Consider the following 19,928-nt stretch of genomic DNA (forward strand, 5'->3'; position numbering starts at 1 on the left):
GAGTGTGTAAGGAGTCTCAGACAGTCTTGTGATCATCTCTGGAACAAGCCCCTCCTACCCACTCCCACCACACTGGCCTTCCCACAGCATACCCTGGGACAGTACCCAAATTTTCAATGGCACCTGTTTTTTTTTTCTACATCTGCTTTCCTGTTGCCCCTTCGCTAATTTGGGGAGTACCCGTCAGATGTGATGGGAGCTAACAGGTTGTCTCCCTGAGGCACCTTTGGGGCTGGCCTTGAGGATGACTCCTGGCCTGCCAGGTGCTCAGTTCACATTCCCAAGAGCACTCGTGGAAAGCTAGGCTGAGCTGGGACTACAGCAAGGGCTGGAGCAGGGACTCACGCTGACTTGCAGGTGCTCCAGGAAGTGTTGCAACAGGTGGGCACTCAAGTGCAGTGCTCTCTCCCGCTCGTAGCCCTGAGGAGACTTGATCCATGGACTCAGGTACTGGGGAAGAGGGAGTGTCACATAAGTGCCAGCACAGGAAGAGGAGTCTGGGTCCCACAAAAGGGTCATCATCCCTGCCAGGCTACCCTTCCAAGCTGTGGGGACCTATCGGGCCACCTGTCATCCTATGCTACTGGCCAGATAGTCACAGCCATGCTGAGGAACCCAGAATGAGCCAGGCCCACAGAGGGACCCCAACTCAAGGCAGATGGTGGAGGGCAGGGAGAATACAGCCACCACCCTCCCATCCTGCCACCCTTAGGGTCCAGGCAGTCAGCTCCTACCACCTCCATTCCCAGCACCATACCACGGAGGGAGGGCAAGGCCTACCCACACTCCCACACGTGCAGAGAGTGGCAGACCACAGAGAGGCTGCCCTGTGGCAGTGAGGCCCAGAGCAGCCAAGCACCATCCTACCTCCACCATGATCTGCAAGCCCTGAGGAGTCATGTCCTGCTGAAGGAGGCTGATGAGCAGGTTCTCCAAGGCATGCAAGGTATCTTGGTATAGGAGCTTGGAAGACACAAGGCACCAGTCACACTGGGGACCCTGCCACACACAGTGGACAACCCTGCCTGGGGACCCCATGAGTGTGTACCTCCTGATTTTCTTGGCCATCTACCTGGTGCTCAGGCAGCACGGCCAGGACACTGTGCAGACAGCTATGGATCATGTCCGCTCGTGCCGGCTCCTCCAGCCTTGGCTCCAGGGGCCTGAGCGTGGAGTTAAGGACCTGGTATGCACAACCCCCAGCCCCACACCTGCCCATGGAAAGGATACACCAGGTGTGTACAGGCCAGCATGGCTTTCTTCCGGATGGGCGTCCTCAGCGAGTCTGGGGGCTCAGCCTTAATGAGTTCCTGGGTAAGGGGAGGCACATGGCTCAGGCTATGGGGCCCAGGACTGTTTCCAGGGGCCATACCCAGGGCTTGTGCCCACCCAGGGCTCACCATCATCTGTGCCACCAGCTCTGCCTTCCGGGAGAAGTGGAAGGAGCCAGCCTGTGCACTGCTGGTGATGGCCTGGCTGACCATGCACACACTCTGCACCAGGCACAGCTTCAGGGTTGGGTCCTGCAGGGATACTGGGCTCAGGAAGTGCTTTCCAGGTGCAGCTCTGGCCTGGCCTGGGGCACTCAACCCTCTCAACCCTGCAGCTGCTGCCCACTCACCCAGGTACCCCTCAGCCAGTCCTGCAGCTGCTGTCAGTGCTGCAGGGCCCCAACAGGCCTAGGCAGGAAGCCCTGGGCACTCAGCTCTCTGCCTGGCCCAGGGTGCCAGGGCAAGGACTCAAACTTCCAGCATCCCCTGAATACCTAGGAGTGGAGGGAGGGGCCTCCCAAGTCAGGAGAGAAGAAAGCCCACCAAGAAGAGCCTCCTTTGGGGGGGGGTGCCTGTTTGGTCCCTGCTTAAGACACTGCGCAGCCAGGGCAGGGGGTGACTTGACTTGTCATGGAAACAGGGAGAGCTGCCCCCCTCACTCTTCCAGGCTGAGAGAGAAACAGCTCTCTGAGAGTCCATCACCAGCTGCCCCAGGAAATGCCCATTCCTGGTTAGTGCCAGAGTCACCAGCAGAGAAATGTGTTAGTGAGGTGGTGGCTGGGTCCCTAGCTCCAGGGCGTGCCCTCTCCCAGTGCCCATGAACACAGGGGCAGAGCCTGAGGAGGGGGCCAGAGTATGAGGCTCCAGAATCCCACTGCCCAGGGTGGCTATACTGGAGCTCTGTTCTGGCCCCACAGGAGGAGCTGTACACAGGAACTTGGGGACAGGCCCTGGAGAGGCTTTGGAAGTCCCCACCTGGGTATCTCCTCCCCCCACTTCTGCCCCTGGTGCTCAGAGCCCGACCCAGAGAAGAGAAGAGGCAGGGGAGGCCTGAGCTCCTGCACACTGTACCTTGGTCTCTACCTTTATTCCCAGAACCTGAATGACAAAAAGTGAGGTGGGTTACAAGGTGTGCCAGAGTCCGTCCCACTCCCCCGCATGATGCAGGTGTTCCCAGGACAGGTGGCCAGGCACCCACCTTGGTACTGAAGTAGTGAAACATGTTCCTGAGGATGTCGGACTCCACCCGGGCCAGGACCAGTTCCTGAGGGGCCCGTGTGGCAACGTGCCCATAGCACAGGATCAGAGCGCCCTTCATTCTCTCCACCTCGTTCTCACTCCGGTCCTAAGAGGCCAAGGCAGCTGTGCACCTCAGCAGTCATGGGCACACCTCCAGGACCCTCCAGAAGGAGGGTGGTTAGCAGTTTCAGGGGCACAATCAGGTGAGTGGACAGTACCATCCCCCAAGGGACAGGGATAGGGACATCCCCTCTGTTAAGGACAGCAAAGGAGAAGCCATTCAAAATATCAGAGAGGTTGGGGGAGGGGTGGAGGTGCATGTAGGCCTCTAAGAGGCCATAGGGCAGTCAGCCCTGTCACTGTCCTGTGGTGCCAGGGCCCTCTCTGGGGCCAGTCCATCTGTGGGCACATAGCAGGTGGTGCCAGGCTGCATGCAGGTCCAGCCCTGAGAGTCTATAACTGATATAGTCCTGGAGACAGAGAACCAAGGGACAGGGCTGCAGCTACCTCTGGTCAGAGCAAGAGAGACAGGACAAGAGGGCACTGCCACCTGTGCAAGCAGGTCTCTTAACTGCCCATGCTGGTAGAGGTCTGCAGCTGGAGGACACCCCAAGATCAGCAATGACCAGGTCCTCTCCCACGTCAACATGGAGGATGTCTCAGCTGCCAGTTTCAGGCTGGCCCCACCCAGGCCTTGACCCACCACAGTCCAACCCCCCGCACCTTAAAGAGGTTGAAAATGCCAATGGATTTTCTGAACACATCTGACTTCACAAAGTTCTCCAGCTGGGCCAGGGTGTTGTCCAGGTGGGAGATGGCACAGAGCCCAAAACAGTTGGCGAGACCCTGGGGAGGCACATGGGTGCTCTCACGACTGGGCAAGGACTGGGCAGGCAGATAAACATGTGCACACCCACACCACAGGGACACATGTATGCACACACACACGTGTACATGCTGGCTGGGTGCCTGAGAGGACAGAGGGTGAGCACTGTGGGATTCAGGGGGGCAGGGCAGTGGCAACACCTCATGCTCTGCCTCTTCCTGGTATCTGGCTGTCTCCAGCAGTTCCTGTAGGTGTTTCTTCACCACCTCCTTGTTGGAAGCAGTACCCAGTGTGGTCCCTATGCACTTGTACAGGAAGTTCTGCAACAGAGGAAGGATGCTCAGGCTGACACAGGAGGGTCCACAGTGCCAGTTAGGCACAGGAGGTGGGATGATGGGGTCATGCACCTCTATTCCTGGGCCACAAAATGGCTCCAGGCCTCCATTACTGTTCTATCCCCAAGACAGGCTCAGGTAGCAAGTGACAGAGGGTAAACAGAGATGAGCCTAGAACATGCCCCCCAGACTCTTCCCTTCCCCTGGGCATCCACCCCACCATGCACCTTCTCCTGGGGTGTCTCGTTGTAGCTGGGGAGCTGCTTGCACATCTCTAGGCTCAGTTGGCAGATCCAGGTGTTGTCAGACACGATAGTTAGAGTGTCCCGGAGGAACTGAGGACAGGAACTGCATCATGAGGGACAGCCCTGTCCTTCCCCAGCCACACGAGTTCACAGCAGGGCCAGCGGCCTGGGAAGGTCCAGCACCCGGCACCCATTGTCCAAGTTCTCCACCCCCAGTGCCCAGGTGATGCCAGTCTCCACAGCCACTCCCTCTTCTCACCATCAGCAGTTTTTCCTCCCACTCCTTCTGTGGTAGGGTTTCCTCATTATGGTCTGGAAGAATCAGTCATCCAGTCAGAGTGCAGGCAGGAAGAGAGGGTTGAAGATTCAGAGCAGGTCCTGTCCCTACTTCCATCTGCCTAGGCCCCGCCCTGATTCTGATGTGGAAACTCCTAACAGGTACTATATATATGGTAAGGACTCCCAAGAGTCACTCAGCAGGGAGAGCCTGTTGGGACCTTTTCCCGTGCCATCATGGAGGCTAATTTTTTTCCTCTTTAAAAGAATATATATGATTTTAATGAGAGAAAGAGAAACAGAGAGGCTAGAACACTGTTCTACTCTGGCTTATGGTGGCATGGAAGCTGAACCTGAGACTCTGGTGCCTTATCCATGTAAGTCCTTTTGCAAAAGTTTTGTGCTATTTCCCCTACCCTCTTTTTTTATTTTTAAGATTTATTTATTGGGAGTCGGGCGATAGCACAGTGGGTTAAGCACAAAGTGGCGCAAAGTGCAAGGACCGGCATAAGGATCTGGGTTCGAGCCTCTGGCTTCTCACCTGCAGGGTACCCCCTTCACAAGGGGTGAAGCAGGTCTGCAGGTGTCTATCTTTCTATCCCCCCCTCTGTCTTCCCCTCCTCTCTCCATTTCTCTCTGTCCTATCCAACAACGATGACAACAGTAACTACAACAATAAAAGACAAGGGCAACAAAAGAAAAGGAATAAAGAAATATTAAAAAAAAAGATTTATTAATGAGAAAGGAGGAGTGAGGGAAAGAGAACCAGAGCATCACTCTGGCACAAGAGCTGCTCAGCAATAAACTCAGAATCTCATGCTTGAAGGTCCAATACTTTATCCATTGTGCCACCTCCTGGGCCATGGAGGCAATTTCTTACCACATACCAAAGTCTGGGCTAGGGCAGGGATAGATAGCATAATAGTTATGCAAAGAGACTCTCATTTCTGAGGCTCCAAAGTCCCAAGATCAATTCCCTGTACCAGAGCTGAACAGTGCTCTGGCAAAAAACACATAAACAAACAAACAAACAAAACCTGGGCTCAAGGCTCAGTGGTGGCACACCCAGTAGAGTGTGTGCACACATATTACCACCACCACATGTGAAGATCCTGGCCCTACCTGCAGGAGGAAGCTTTACAAACAGTGGAGCAGTGCTGCAGGTATCTCACCTCTCTGTGTCTCCTTTTCCTATTCTCCCTATCTCTCACCATCTATTAAAATTGGCCAATGGGGAAGTTGGGCGGTAGTACAGTGGGTTAAGCGCACATGGCCCAAAGCTCAAGGACCGGCTAAGGATCCCGGTTTGAGCCTCCAGCTCCCCACCTGTAGGGGAGTCACTTCGCAAGCGGTGAAACAGGTCTGCAGGTGTCTATCTTTCTCTCCCCCTCTCTGTCTTCCCCTCCTCTCTCCATTTCTCTCTGTCCTATCCAACAACGATGACATCAATAACAACAATAGTAACTACAACAATAAAACAACAAGGGCAACAAAAAGGAACAAATAAATAAATAAAAATATTTTTTGACACCTGCAGACCTGCTTCACCACCTGTGAAGCGACTCCCCTGCAGGTGGGGAGCCGGGGGCTCGAACCAGGATCCTTACGCCGGTCCTTGCACTTTGTGCCACGTGTGCTTAACCGCTGTGCTACTGCCCAACTAATAAAATTTTTTTTTAAAAAAGTCATGCACTAAAAAAAAAAAAAAAGGGCCAATGGAGCAGTGGAGCTTTGGAAATGAGTCCTAGTGATGACCCTGGTTGTATAAAGCAAACAAACCAAACCCTGGGCTCCTGAGTCAGCTAGGCGGGACACTCACCATCCAGATACTCCAGCAGCAGGGGGATGGTGGTGTCCCATCGCCGGCCCAGTGAGGGGTGGATGTTGCCGTGCAGTACTTGCAGGAGGCGCAGCGAGGCCGCCCCACGTTTGTCCCCCAGGTAGGGGCTGGAAGACACAGCCTGCAGAGGCAGAGGGGGACTGGGGGGCCCAGCCATGGAGATGCAGGGGACAGGCCCCCCGAGACAGAGGGTAGCCCACCACTGTCCTGAACTTCATCTGTGCATTCATACCCTAGGTGCTACTTACCAGAAGCCTGGTGATGATGGCGTAGGGGGACGGGAGGCTCACTAGAAATCAGGGGGTCAACACTCAGCCCAGACTGCACCCAACCCCACTGCAGCCTGGAAGGGGGCTGCCACAGTTCTGGGGATTGGGGAGGGGCAGGGCTAACTCCTAGAGTGGGGTGGGCCCTACTAGGGGTGGGCATGGGGCTGGGAGGGCAGGAGCTGTGCTGGGTGTAGGATGAGTCTTGAGTCCAGGGTAGTCTGTGCACCCACCGTGTTGGTCATACTGGATGAGGAGGGCATTAGGGCCCCTTTCCTGCCTCTTCTGAGCCAGCTGTACAAGGCTCTGGCAGAGTGGTGTCAGGGCCCCTGTGAATCGCGCCGGGGTGAGGAACTCAAGTAGGTAGGGCCAGAGGACCTGCAGGCAGAGTGCTGGTTGCTGGGGCCCAGGCCCGCATGCCTCACAGCAGCTACAGGCAGCGCCTGAAGACAGAGAGAGCCCTAGCAGAGCCCCTGCCTACAAGGCCCTGCCCAGTAGGAGGCAAGCAGGCAGCTCCAGGAGGGAAGGGTGCCCTACACACTCACATCACACATTCTGTCCACGGTGGTGCTGACCAAGAAGAGGGTGCTGACACTGACGGCCCGCACGCTGTCTGCTGTGAGCTCCTCCCCGTCAGGACTCAGCTTCTCAGGCTGGGGAGGCAGGGGTATAAGGCCATATGGAAGGGGGCTCAGAGCGTGAGGACACACTACCCAGCCACTCAAGAGGGGATACCCTTGTCACCCACACAGGCAGTAAAGGACTTCTGTGCTTGTGATTACTTGAGAATGCCTAGCTTAGTTCTGATCTCTGAAATAAATGAAATCTTGAGTGTTTCTTGTAAGCCAAAATTACATAAGAAATGGGCAAAGAGTGTTCTGCCTTTCAGCAGACTGTCATGCAAAAATGGGAGGTGCCATTACAGAAGTGACAGTCAGTGGAGATCACTCACTTCCACCAATAACAGAGGCATGAAGTGGCTAAGACAATGCCCCAAGGCCCACTCTCTGGGGGTATCCAATCAGGAGAGCAGCTCTGTGCCCTGTGTGCCTCTTCAGGCCTGCCTTACCACTTGTGCCAGGAAACACCAAAACAGAAAGGGCCTGACAGACTTGTGAGGGTAGAGGAGACTCTGAGACCTCTCCTTTAGAAACCAAAGCTCAAGGAGAAGAAAGAGGTGCTTAATCATAGAATGATTTTTTAAAAAAAAATTTACTTATTTATTTACTTATTTATTTTTGCCTCTAGGGTTATCTCTAGGGCCCGGTGCCTGCACTACAAATCCACTGCTCCTAGAGACCATTTTCTTCATTTTGTTGTCATTGTTATTGTTATTATTGTTGTCATTATTGCGGTTGTTGGATAGGACAGAGAGAAATCAAGAGAGATGGGGGAAATGGGGGGAGAGAAAGACAGACACCTGCAGACCTGCTTCATTCACCACCTGTGAAGCAACCCCTCCCCTGCAGATGGGGAACTGGGGTCTCGAACCAAGATCCTTGAGCTGGTCCTTACACTTCACGCCATATGTGTTTAACCTGGTGCGCTACCACCTGGCCCCCCATAGAATGATTTTTAAGGCATGTTCTTTTTAAAAAAATTTTATTATCTTTATTTATTTATTGGATAGGAACAGTCAGAATTTGAGAGGGAAGGAGGAGATAGGGAGAGAAAAAGAGAGACACCCAAAGCCCTGCTTTACCACTTGTGAAGCTGCCCCTGCAAGTGGAGACTCGGGGCTCGAACCTGGGCCCTTGCGCATTGTAACATGTGCACTCAACCAGGTGCGCTGGTATATTCTAAACATATGGTAGAAATTTATACCAAATAATTGCAATCAACTTTAAAAGCCCTGCCATCTATTGGGGGGGGGGATCAACTTTTATTTTTTAAAACAACTCCAGGGAATGAACCCAGGGACTCACACATGTATGATGCCACTGAGGCCTTCACAATCAATACTACAGTCTTTTGCTTTTTCAGAGAGAGGAGGAACAACAGGAAGAGAGACACTGTAACACTGCTCCTCTATCATGGGATTCTAGAACTCAAACCTCGGGCCTCACAAATAGCAGAGTATATGCCCAACCAGGCCAGCTACCTCCTGCCTTCTCAACAAACTTTTTTTTCCTCCTCTGTGGAACCAGGGTCTCACACATGTGCAATTTCAACACTCTGGGTTAAATTTCCTTCCCCTCCTTTTAATATGTATTTTATTATTTATTGATGAAAGAGAGAGAACCAGAGTAACTCTGGCACATGCAGTTCCAGCAAGTGAACCTGGAACTTTGTACTTGTAAACCCAGCACTTTACTGTGCCACTTTCCAGGCTACTTCTTTTATTTACTTAGATAGAGGATGAGACAGGGGTGAGGGGAAGAGAGGCATTATAGCAGCACTCTGCCACTTGTGATGCTTCCTATGTGCATGGTGCTCCCATGTGCTGGCCAGGAGCTCAGACCCAGGTGGTCCTCAAGTATGGTAAATTGTTCACTCTACCAGGTAAGCTATTCCTTGGTCTTATTCAGTAACTTTCTAAACAAAGTCCCAAGAAAATAGTACCTAGTCCTCCTCTTTCTCTTTCTGAGCCTGAAAAAAGGGGTGGGGCCAGGGCAAGTGAGACAGATCCCACCTTACCTCCAGCTCAGGGGTGAGCGCGCACTGCTGCACGATGTACTCAATCATGGCTTCGCCCCCAGGCTGCTCCAAGTAGCCATGATGGGCCATGGCACTGATCACCTGTACCACAGCCCGCTTCACCTACCAGAGAGAGAGGTGGGAGTGTCCAGGTCAGAACTTATCATCACATGTGGAGAGGTGGACAGATAAGGCTCCCTTCCCCTTGATGATACCCACTCCACCCCCAGACTTATGGCCATGTCTACACCTTTACCTGCAGACACAGCCCCGAACACCAGCACAGGTTGCTACCACACCCTAGTATCTGCACCCACCCGCCTTGTGGCCACACAGAAGCCTGCTGTCCTGGAAGCAAGAGGGTGTGCCCAATCACAGGGTTCTGCTGAGCCTGGTGCACAGGGAGGGGCTGAGCTTGCCCTGGGCTTGGGGAGGCATAGTGGGCCCTTGACACTGTGATTGCATCCAGTGTCCCTGCTTCACTGAGGCTCTGGCCATGTCTTTGTCTAACAGGGAAGCTGATTTAACTGGAGGCTGTGGGCCATGTGATGTTAGTTCTGCCACCCAAGGGGCTGAAGACTGAGGCTGCTGTGTGGGTGGCTAACCAGGTCTGCTTGACAAACCCTCAGTGAAGTCCTTAAGCCACCACAGTCAGGGAGGGGACTTCCTCAGCTGGCAGCACCACACACACTGTCACATCACTGCCCACTACTCCTGGGGGTTGGGGGGGATGGGATATATGTCCTGCCCCACACCACTTTCTAAGTTGCTATGTACTCGTGTCCCTTCCCTGTGACAAACCTAGCTGCGCAGTCTTCCTGAAGAAGAAACAAGCCAGCATGTGGTCCAGGGAACCCCAAATCTACTCTGATGCAGAGTGGGGTGCCCAAACTGATACAAAGCTCTCTGCACCAAGACTGAAGCGCATGACTCTGCTGAGGTCTGGTTGGGACGTACCTTGTTGTTGGTGTCCATCAGAGGGAGCCTCATGGAAGAGAGAATAAAGGGCTTCTTAACCTCCATCTGAGCAGCTGCAAAGACCCAGGCCATCAGTCAGCCTCCCCCCAAGACCAGGGGTCAGGCATTCTGGCTGGCATGAGGTCTGAAACCCTGTCGCCAGAGGTGCTACCCCAGTATGTTCTCATAGGAGGAGGAGGGAAGTGTATTAACAAAGACCCCTTCTCCCCCTGGGGACAAATGTTCATCTCTACCCCCCTCACACCCCCCACCAGTATGATTTTATAGTTAGGAAACAAGAAGATTAGGTGTTTAAGGCATCAAGAAAGAGGGAACTAGTTCTAAACAAAATTAGTCTCTAGCCCTAATGTAACAGAAATGTACATGATGATGATTATTTATCCAGTTTCTCCATATCTATGACTATAATCTATGAGTTACCTCAGGGTAAAAGCTACAGCCACAAGTGCTTCTGGTCATGTACTCTTGCAGCGAGTGGGAAATGAGTTAAACATATTTGTTTATTAATTTTTTAATATTTTATTTATTTATTTATTAATGAGAAAGATAGGAGGAGAGAGAGAGAAAGAAAGAACCAGACATCACTCTGGTACATATGCTGCTGTGGACTGAACTCAGAATCTCATGCTTGAGAGTCCAATGCTTTATCCACTACACCACTTCCTGGACTGCATATTTGTTTATTTTTTTGTATGTGAGAGAAACCAAAGCATTGCTCAGCTGTGGCTTACTGTGGTGACAGGGACTGAATTTGGCACTTATGGAGTCTCAGGCATGCAAGTCTGATGTGCTACCATTGTGATATCTACCTTGCCTTCTTCTGGTTTGCTTTTTATAAATTAATTGATGTTTTTAATATTTATTTATTTATTCCCTTTTGTCACCCTTGTTTTTTATTGTAGTTATTACTATTGTTATTGATGTCGTCGTTGCTGGATAGGATAGAGAGAAATGGAGAGAGGAGAAGAGAAAGATAGATACCTGCAGACCTACTTCACCGCCTGTGAAGCGACTGGGGAATTGCTTCAGGACAGGTGGGGAGCTAGGGCTTGAACCGGGATCCTTATGCTGGTCTTTGGGCTTTGCGCCACATGCGCTTAACCTGCTGCGCTACCGCCCGACTCCCAATTGATTGATTTTTAAAAATTTATTTATTTATTCCCTTTTGTTGCCCTTGTTGTTTTATTGTTGTAGTTGTTGTTAGATAGACAGAGAGAAATGGAGAGAGGAGGGGAAGACAGAGAGGGGGAGAGAAAGATAGACACCTGCAGACCTGCTTTACCGCCTGTGAAGGGATTCCCCTGCAGGTGGGGAGCCGGGGGCTTGAACAGGGGTCCTTATGCAGGTCCTTGAGCTTTGCACCATGTGCACTTAACCCGCTGTGCTACTGCCCCAATTGATTGATTTTTTAACCACAGCACTGCTCAGCTGTGGTTTGTGGTGTAGGGGATTAAACCTGGTTCTTTGGAGCTTTGGGAATGAGTCTACTTTCATAGCCATTATGCTATCTACCCCCACCCATTTGCTTTTATAGTCAATACCTACTGATCATTTGACAGGGCATCAGACTTGTAGAAAATATAGTCAGGTGTAGGGGTTGGGGAGCGCTCAAGCTCTGGATACCACCACCAGACACACAAACTGAGAGATACTCTAAAGAATAACCAGTCTCAGCCTTGAAAACAGATGATAGCACAAAGTTGTAAAAGAAAAATAAAGAGGGAGGGAAGTGGGCTGGGAGGTGGCGCAGTGGATGAAGTATTGGACTCTTAAGCATAAGGTCCTGAATTTGATCCCCGGCATCACAAGTGCCAGCATGATGCTCTGGTCTTCTCTGTCTCTCAAAAGTAAGTAACTTTTATTTTATTTTGTTTTGTTTTTTATTATTGGATAGAGACAGAGGGAAATTGAGAAGGAAGAGGGAGATAGGAAGAGACAGAGAGACACTTGCAGCCCTGCTTCACCACTTGTTAAATTTTCCCCCTATAGGGGGGGGTCAGGGGCTTGAACCTGGGTCTTTGTGCGCTGCAATGTGAGTGCTTAACCAGGTGCACCACTGCTTAGCCCCCCTCTTTTTGTTTAGTGGTGTGTGTGTGTGCAGAAGGGAGGAGTGGGTGGGGCTCAAAGATGTCTTAGACTGAAGCTGCATATCCCCAATGGTAAGGGTCAGAGCCAAGCAGTCATGTGCCCAGTGCCTCTCAGCTGTCCAGGCACACATGGGGGCTGGACTCCTGCTGACAGGCACACAGGTACTAGTTTTCCACCATTCCACCAAAGGGTGAGGGATGCTCTGCCAGAGGTGAAGTTGGAACTGGCTGTAGGGCTCAGGGGCACTCACCAGCCGAGTTGATGATGTGCCTGAGGACCTGCAAGGTGCCTACTCGGATCCGCTCGTTGCTGATGTCGAGCTTGGGCAGCAGAAAGGCCAACAGGCGATCAGGTGAGCAGCAAGCTGCAGGTAGGGCATGGAGAATGGCGGTGAAGACCTGGAATCATAGATGCCAAGGCAGCAGTAGACATGCCCACCATAGCCCAATGCTCAGAGCACCCAGCACCTCCACATAGACCTTGCTCACCCAGCACAGTGAGGCAGCGCAGCACCTCCTTCTGGTTGCTCTTTACCAGGGGGCTGGGTGACTCCACTGGCACGCAGTTCTGTTCCAGACATAGGACAGAAGTTACAGGGGGCCCTCTTCACTAAAGGGACAGGCTCTTAAAAATGCTGGTATGGGGGAGTCGGGCTGTAGCACAGCGGGTTAAGCGCAGGTGGCGCAAAGCACAAGGACCAGCATAAGGATCCCGGTTCAAACCCCGGCTCCCCACCTGCAGGGGAGTCGCTTCACAGGCGGTGAAGCAGGTCTGCAGGTGTCTATCTTTCTCTCCTCCCTGTCTTCCCCTCCTCTCTCCATTTCTCTCTGTCCTATCCAACAACGACAACAACAATAATAACTACAACAATAAAACAACAAGGGCAACAAAAGGGAATAAATAAATAAAATAAATATTTAAAAAATTTTTTTTAAAATGCTGGTATGAATGGTAAGTGTGGTAAGTGTGGACTGCTGCACTCTCCAAAGGGAGGCTGGGTCATCTTACTCTTGTAAGATGTACTGGTCCTGAAATGAGTTCAGCCTAGAATGTCCCCAACTATGATCCCGGACTGTGAGCTCAGACTGACAAAGACTCGGGTTACACAGGCTCCTGGGCTAAATGTGAATATGTATGGGACCCAGGTCAGACTGAAGTAGTAAATTTTATCTACATATATATATATATATTTTATTTTTCAAGTTTGGAAGCTACTCTCTGCCCCAACCTGGCTTTCAGGTTCTCTTTTATTATTATTATTTATTATCTTTATTTACTTGATAGAGAAAGTTGTAAACTGAGAGGGAAGGGGATGCTAGAGAGGGAGAGAGACAGAGAGACACCTGCAGCACTGCTTTACCACTCGAAAGCTTTCTCTCTGCAGGTGGGGACTGAGACTCGAATCTGGGTCCTCGTGCATTGTAACGTGCACTCAAGCAGGTGTGCCACCACCTGGCCCCCTCAAGTTCTATTCTCTATTCTGACACCATCCTCCCAGACAATATTTCTAATCAACCTCCAAGTTAGCTACTAAGCTCAAGTAAATATAACTAAAGTCCTGGGTTCCTAGGAACATACCTAAAATAGACAACTTAGCTTCTCTTCACCCTAGGATCCCTATTCTCATTTGCTCTACTCCTACTCTTTGGTTCCTGGTTTTTTAAATTTTTTTTTAAGTTTTTATATTTATTATTTATTTATTTTCCCTTTAGTTGCCCTAGCTGTTTTTGTTGTTGTTGTAGTTATTATTATTGATGTCGTCATTGTTAGATAGGACAGAGAGAAATGAAGAGAGGAGGGGAAGACAGAGAGGGGAGAGAAAGACACCTGCAGACCTGCTTCATCGCCTGTGAAGCTACTTCCCTGCAGGTGGGGAGCCGGGGGCTCGAACCAAGATCCTTATTCCGGTCCTTGCACTTCACGCCACATGCGCTTATCCCACTGCACTACCGCCCGACTCCCTGGTTCCTGTTTATTAAACATTTTTCCCTGATTTATATCTTGCTGCCTTTCAGCTACCAAGGTAAAGATACTACTACAACTCCATCCAGACCTCCTTAGGCAGATAACCTCTCCAGAGCCCTACCCTACTAAGGAAAAATAGAGACAAGCTAGGGGTCTGGATTGACCTGCCAATGTCCATGTCCATCTGAGAAGCAATTCCAGAAGCCAGAACTCCTTCCTTATACACCCTAAAAAGAACTTTGGTCCATATTCCCAGAGGGGGAAAATGGTAGCAGAAGATGACCAGAGGGCTCCAATGGGACCTGAAATGTTTGTTACCAGGAATCTTTAATTAATTAATTTTAATGTATTTATTTATTTATTTATGAGAGGGATAAGAGGAGAGAGAAAGAACCAGACATCACTCTGGTACATGTGCTGCCAGGGATCAAACTCAAGATCTTATGCTTGAGAATACAAAACTTTACACTTTACACCATCTCCTGGACCACAGGAATTATTTTCATTAAAAAAATTTTTTTAATTTATTCGTTTTGTTGCCCTTGCTGTTATTTTCATTTTTTAAATTTTTTACCAGAGCATTGCTCAGCTCTGGCTTATGGTAGTGCAGAGGATTGAACTTGGGACTTCAGAGCCTCAAACATGAGAGTCTTCTTGCATAACCACTATGCTATCTACCCCTATCCAGAATCTTTGTTTTATACCATCACTGAAAAGGAAGAGAATCTGGAAAACTGGATCAGAGGAAGTCAGACACTGTTTTGTTTATCTGAGAAGGAGGAGGAAAAAGGGAGAAGTAGTAGTAGGTGTAGGTGTGACCTAGAAAAGAAGTGAAGGTAGGGCCATAGAAGTAAATAAAAATAGGCAAAAAAAATTATATATATATACATTCAACCCATATCTGTAACCTTGGGCTAACTATTATAGTTTCTTTTTTAAAATTTATTTATTGGGGGATTAATGTCTTACAGTCGACAGTAAATACAATAGCTTGTATATGTGTAACATTTCCCAGTCTTCCACATAACAATACAACTCCCACTAGGTTCTCTGCCATCATGTTCCAGGATCTGAACCCTTCCCCCAACTATTATAGTTTCTGCTGGAGGGGCATGGGGGACACAGAACTCTGGCAGTGGGAATGGTATTACCTTACAATTTTATAAATCACTACTAAAAAATAAAAAACTAAATAAAGATGCTGGTGCAGGAGAGGTGGGTGGTGGCACACCTGGCTCACATTATAGTGTGCAAGGACCCAGGTTCAAGCCCTGGTCCCCACCTGCAGGGGAAAGCCTCATGAACAGTGAAGCAGGGATGCAGGCATCTCTCTGTATCTCTCCCTCTCTACTCTCAATTTTTCTCTGTCTGAGGACCTAGTGGGGTTGTACTATTATGTGTAAAACTAAGAGATGTTATGTATGTACAAACTATTGTATTTACTGTCGACTGTAAAACATTAATCCCCCAATAAAGAAATTAAAAAAAATCTCTCTAATAATATATATGGAAAAAATGGCCACTGGGAGCAGTGGATTCATAATACCAGCACCAAGTCCCAGCAATAACCTTGGTGGCTATATAATAAATACATCAATTGGGAGTCGGCTGGTAGTGCAGCGAGTTAAGTGCAAGTGGTGCAAAGCGCAAGGACCGGCATAAGGATCCCAGTTCGAAACCCCACAAGCGGTGAAGCAGGTCTGCAGGTGTCTATCTTTCCCTCCCCCTCTCTGTCTTTCCCTCCTCTCTCCATTTCTCTCTGTCCTATCCAACAACAACGACATCAATAATAACTACAACAATAAAACAACAAGGGCAACAAAAGGGAATAAATAATAAAAATAAATATTTAAATAAATAAATAATAGATCAATAAATAAATAAATGCTGGTGCAGTAGGCCACCATACTAGGTTGCAAGCCTGCATCCCCTACAATTAGAGGCTTCAGGGGCCTCAGCCTGCTTCTATAGTTTGTGGGGGTTGGGAAACAACACAAACACATACACACACAGGCACAGAAACACACAACTGGTCCTCAAGTCTTACGATAAGTCCACCCCTTGCACAGTCTCTCTTTCCTTCCAGCAGCTAGGAGAACAAGCTCTAAACACTATTTTCCAGAAAGGAAGGGGTCTCATTTCCAAGGGCAAATGGTCATAGGCAAAGCCTGGAAACCATCTGTTTCTAGAACATGGGAAACACAGGAAACCAAAATACCTAGTGTCCATTCATGCAAAAATTGAAGAAAAAAAAAGTGGTACAGGTGAAAAGCCAGCCCAGGCCCCTGGTAGATATGCTTGGGCTCCATAGCACTTGGGTGGCACTGAAGCCACTGGCCCCACTCAAGGTCATAGCAGGGTTGTTTTGGGCACCTCCTGGGAAGCACATGCAGTGAACAGAACAGATGGGCAGGAGGCAGGCATATGCAGCTTGATGCCAGAGCTCTGCACCAGGTCCCAGGTGGCTCTAAGGCTTTATGGGTTATAAAAGTGGGCAGCTGCCTGCCTGCTCCCCAGAGCCCTGCTTGTGGGGAACCAGCTGCCAATCTGTGAGGAGACTCAAGTTACCACCCTGGGGGAATATGCTGATGGAGCAGGGGTATCTAACTAGAACCCTGAGAGAGTAATTCCTGGCTCTGGGCTCATCTCCTTCAGTGCCATATTAAAAAGAAAAGAAGAGAGGAGAAGAGAAGAAAGGAGAGGAGAGATAAAAAATACAAACAAAACATTGGCCTCACAGAATCCATCAGGCAGCTTTGGATCATTTTCAGAATTCCAAGATAATCAGGATAAGACAGAAATGAATTGCTCCTTGGGAGTTGGGCAGTAGCACAACAGGTTAAGCACACACAGCAGGCTAAGCACATGTGGTGCAAAGTGCAACGACCAGCGTAAGGATCCCGGTTCGAGGCCCTGGCTCCCCACCTGCAGGAGAGTCACTTCACAAGCGGTGAAGCAGGTCTGCAGGTGTCTGTCTTTCTCTCCCCCTCTGTCTTCCCCTCATCTCTCCATTTCTCTCTGTCCTATCCAATGACGACATTAATAACAACAACAATAATAACTACAACAACAATAAAAAGACAAGGGCAACAAAAGTGAAAATAAATAAAATTAAAAAAAAAAAATGAATTGCTCCTGAAGGCACTGTAGAGCCCTACCTCAAAGCCATGTGGGTCCAGGCATTACGTAAGGAAGTCCTTGGAATATTATTTCCATTTCTGTTTTTTATTATTTAATTTTTTTATTATTTATTTATTCCCTTTTGTTGCCCTTGCTGTTTTTTTTATTGTTGTAGTCATCATTGTTGGATAGGACAGAGAGAAATGGAGAGAGGAGGGGAAGACAGAGAGGGGGAGAGAAAGATAAACACCTGCAGACCTGCTTCACCGCTTGTGAAGCAACTCCCCTGCAAGTGGGGAGCCGGGGGCTTGAACCGGGGTCCTTGTGCTTTGTGCCACCTGCGCTTAACTCGCTGTGCTACAGCCCGACTCCCTATTTATTATTATTATTTTTAAAATATTTTATTTATTTTCTCTTTTGTTGCCCTTGTTTTATTGTTGTAGATATTACTGTTGTTCTTGATGTCATCATTGTTGGATAGGACAGAGAGAAGTGGAGAGAGGAGGGCAAGACAGAGGGGGAGAGAAAGACAGACACTTGCAGACCTGCTTCACCGCCTGTGAAGCGACTCCCCTGCAGGTGGGGAGCCAGGGGCTGGAACCGGGATCCTTACGCTGGTCCTTGAGCTTTGCGCCACTTGCGCTTAACCCACTGCGCTACCACCCGACTCCCATTTCCATTTCTTTTTGGTAGGTCTGGTCCCTTCACATGGGTGATTTCATCACTCCCAGGCTGACTTTTTCTTTCAGAGAAAGAGTGAGAGAACTGGACCTTCCCCCAGTGCATGGTACTCTCGTGTGGTGCCAGGGCTTAAACCTGGGTCACAAGCATAACAAGGCTTGCACCTTCCGGCTACCTTCCTTCCAGCTCCAATTTCCATTTCTTCATCGGTTTATTCAAGTTCTCTATTTCTTCTGTCAATTCTGCATTTTACCAGAAATCTATCCACATCATAGTTTTCCCAGTTCATTTTGACTTAAATTACTGTTTTATATATCTACTGAAGCTATTCCTTCCCCCTTGTTGGGAACCACTCCCCCTCCCCCAATACACAAACACACACACACACACACACACACACACACACACACACACACACACACACACTCCAGAAGGATTAGTCCAGCAAATCTGGGGCACCAAGCTGACCCTCAGACAGGCCCAGAAGGGTTATAGGCCGCTGCAGCTCAGTTGTGGAGAGAAGCAAATCTCCATCTCTTTACTTCTCTTTCAGAAAGCGCTTTCTACCTGTCCCTGCACTGGTGCGCCAGCCATCTCCGGAAAGCCCAAACTGGATTCAGGGGACCCACTGCTCCACCTGCCTGCCTTCCACCTCTCCCCTCTAGTTCTCAGACCTCCAACTCTGGTGAGGGCATGGGACAGGGTTTGTACAGTTCATCTGCCTCCTCCAGGAAGCCCTCTATCTAGGCCTCCCTTGTCATTCATTCAGCTTCTCCTTCACTCTCCTTAGTGGACCCACCACCAGTGCAGGCTAAATATGCAGGCTGAAGCCCAACACTAGCTGGCAACAAGCTGGCTGCCTATGTGGCTGCCCAGACAACCACCTCATGCTTGGCTGTTGTGCTGGGTGGGTGTGGGGGAGTAAGAGCAAGATCACACACAAGTCACACTCTGCAGCAGTCAGCTTCCCCGGAGGGCCCACTTCCAGCATGCATACCTCATCACTCAGTCCACCCTCAGCCTACCTGTGCATGCAGAGCAGCCAGGAGAGAGTCAAGCTGGACCTCCAGTGTGCGGCTGCCCACGCTCACAGCCACCTCAAGGATCTGGCCCAAGCTCTGCTTGGGGCGGTGTGGGGGGACAAGGGCACAAGTATATCAGACCATTGAGGGGCCCCAAACCAGTCCTCAGCCTCTGAGATCAAGTTGGGGGCCAATGTGTGGCTCTAGAGGTCAGGGAGGGGGGTAGTTGGGGAGGGGTTGTGAGTGAGGCCCAGGCGCATAGATTCCTGTGCAGTGCAGGCGGCAGCAAGAAACTGACACCATCCTCACTCAGCATGACTGTAAAGAGAAGACTCTCAGAGGCCCCCTACCCCTAGCTGGGACCTTCAAGGCTTGAGTATGGCACCTTGGACACATGGAAGGCTTCGGCGTGCTTCTTGTAGAGTGCCAGGACTCCGGGCAGGAGTTTGGGGAGCTGCTCTTCCAGCTTCTCACTGGGCAGCAGGTGGCTCATGGGCCCCAAGGCTTCCACCACAGCCAGCCGGAGCTAAAGGGCAGAGAGGAGGTTTGCCTACCCAGTACCTGGAGGCCTGCAGCCAGGGGGCAGAGGGTGTCCCTGAACGGATTGGGGAGTAAGCCTAGCAGAGGTTTGTCCACTGCCTTGGGCTTCAGGGAACCAGCTAAACTTGGTCAACATGGGAGCCTCAGGTAGAATGGCAGGTGCACCCCCAAGTGAGCCATGAGATGGCTGGCAGCTGTACCTTGGCCTCTCGGCTCTGCAGCCACTGGTGAAAGAGGATGTCGTAGGCGCTGAGGATGTCAGTGGCAAAGGCATCCTTCCTGACTGTGGGGTCCGGGGCCTGGTCCAGGTTGGCCAGGTACTCCAGGGTGCTCTCACTGAAGCGCTGCAGAGCTGAGGCCCGAGGCAGTGAACACACAAACGCAGGGACTCCCTCTGCAGCACCATGACTAGTGCAGGTGAATGCTGTAACACTCATGGTGGCCAGACTCTTTGAAAGGGCCCCATTTGGGAAATGGGGTCTTTGCAGTTGCAGTTATATAAGATGGGCTCACAACTGTACAGATGGCTCATATGACCACGTGAAAAAAAATGCTCTCAGCCTGAGAGGTGGCACAGTGGGTGAAGCATTCTCAAACAT

General features: G+C 50.3%; 1 protein-coding gene across 7 annotated transcripts in view; it reads right to left on the bottom strand.

The window, feature by feature from the left end:
* Window positions 1–19,928, bottom strand: part of MROH1 (maestro heat like repeat family member 1) — a 62,428-nt gene that overhangs the window by 16,829 nt on the left and 25,671 nt on the right. For 3 of the 7 annotated variants that reach the window (XM_060197474.1, XM_060197492.1, XM_060197466.1), the window contains exons 7-28: window positions 19,530–19,681; window positions 19,175–19,315; window positions 18,793–18,885; window positions 12,490–12,568; window positions 12,252–12,365; window positions 9,893–9,966; window positions 8,936–9,058; window positions 6,844–6,951; window positions 6,532–6,676; window positions 6,281–6,321; window positions 6,012–6,153; window positions 4,176–4,228; window positions 3,899–4,006; window positions 3,537–3,656; window positions 3,234–3,356; window positions 2,470–2,616; window positions 2,343–2,369; window positions 1,401–1,523; window positions 1,231–1,310; window positions 1,049–1,163; window positions 868–963; window positions 346–450 (exon numbers count right to left, since the gene is read on the bottom strand). In XM_060197474.1, the coding sequence (XP_060053457.1) occupies window positions 346–450; window positions 868–963; window positions 1,049–1,163; window positions 1,231–1,310; window positions 1,401–1,523; window positions 2,343–2,369; window positions 2,470–2,616; window positions 3,234–3,356; window positions 3,537–3,656; window positions 3,899–4,006; window positions 4,176–4,228; window positions 6,012–6,153; window positions 6,281–6,321; window positions 6,532–6,676; window positions 6,844–6,951; window positions 8,936–9,058; window positions 9,893–9,966; window positions 12,252–12,365; window positions 12,490–12,568; window positions 18,793–18,885; window positions 19,175–19,315; window positions 19,530–19,681 (2,309 nt within the window). Of the gene's footprint in view, window positions 1–345; window positions 451–867; window positions 964–1,048; window positions 1,164–1,230; window positions 1,311–1,400; window positions 1,524–2,342; window positions 2,370–2,469; window positions 2,981–3,233; window positions 3,357–3,536; window positions 3,657–3,898; window positions 4,007–4,175; window positions 4,229–6,011; window positions 6,154–6,279; window positions 6,322–6,531; window positions 6,742–6,843; window positions 6,952–8,935; window positions 9,059–9,892; window positions 9,967–12,251; window positions 12,366–12,489; window positions 12,569–18,792; window positions 18,886–19,174; window positions 19,316–19,529; window positions 19,682–19,928 lie in introns of those variants that run through there. The other 4 variants (XM_016185165.2, XM_016185166.2, XM_060197501.1 and 1 more) reach the window with 4 other exon arrangements.

Source organism: Erinaceus europaeus, chromosome 1 (assembly GCF_950295315.1).
Source record: "Erinaceus europaeus chromosome 1, mEriEur2.1, whole genome shotgun sequence".
In the NCBI taxonomy this organism is placed as follows: Eukaryota; Metazoa; Chordata; class Mammalia; order Eulipotyphla; family Erinaceidae; genus Erinaceus; species Erinaceus europaeus.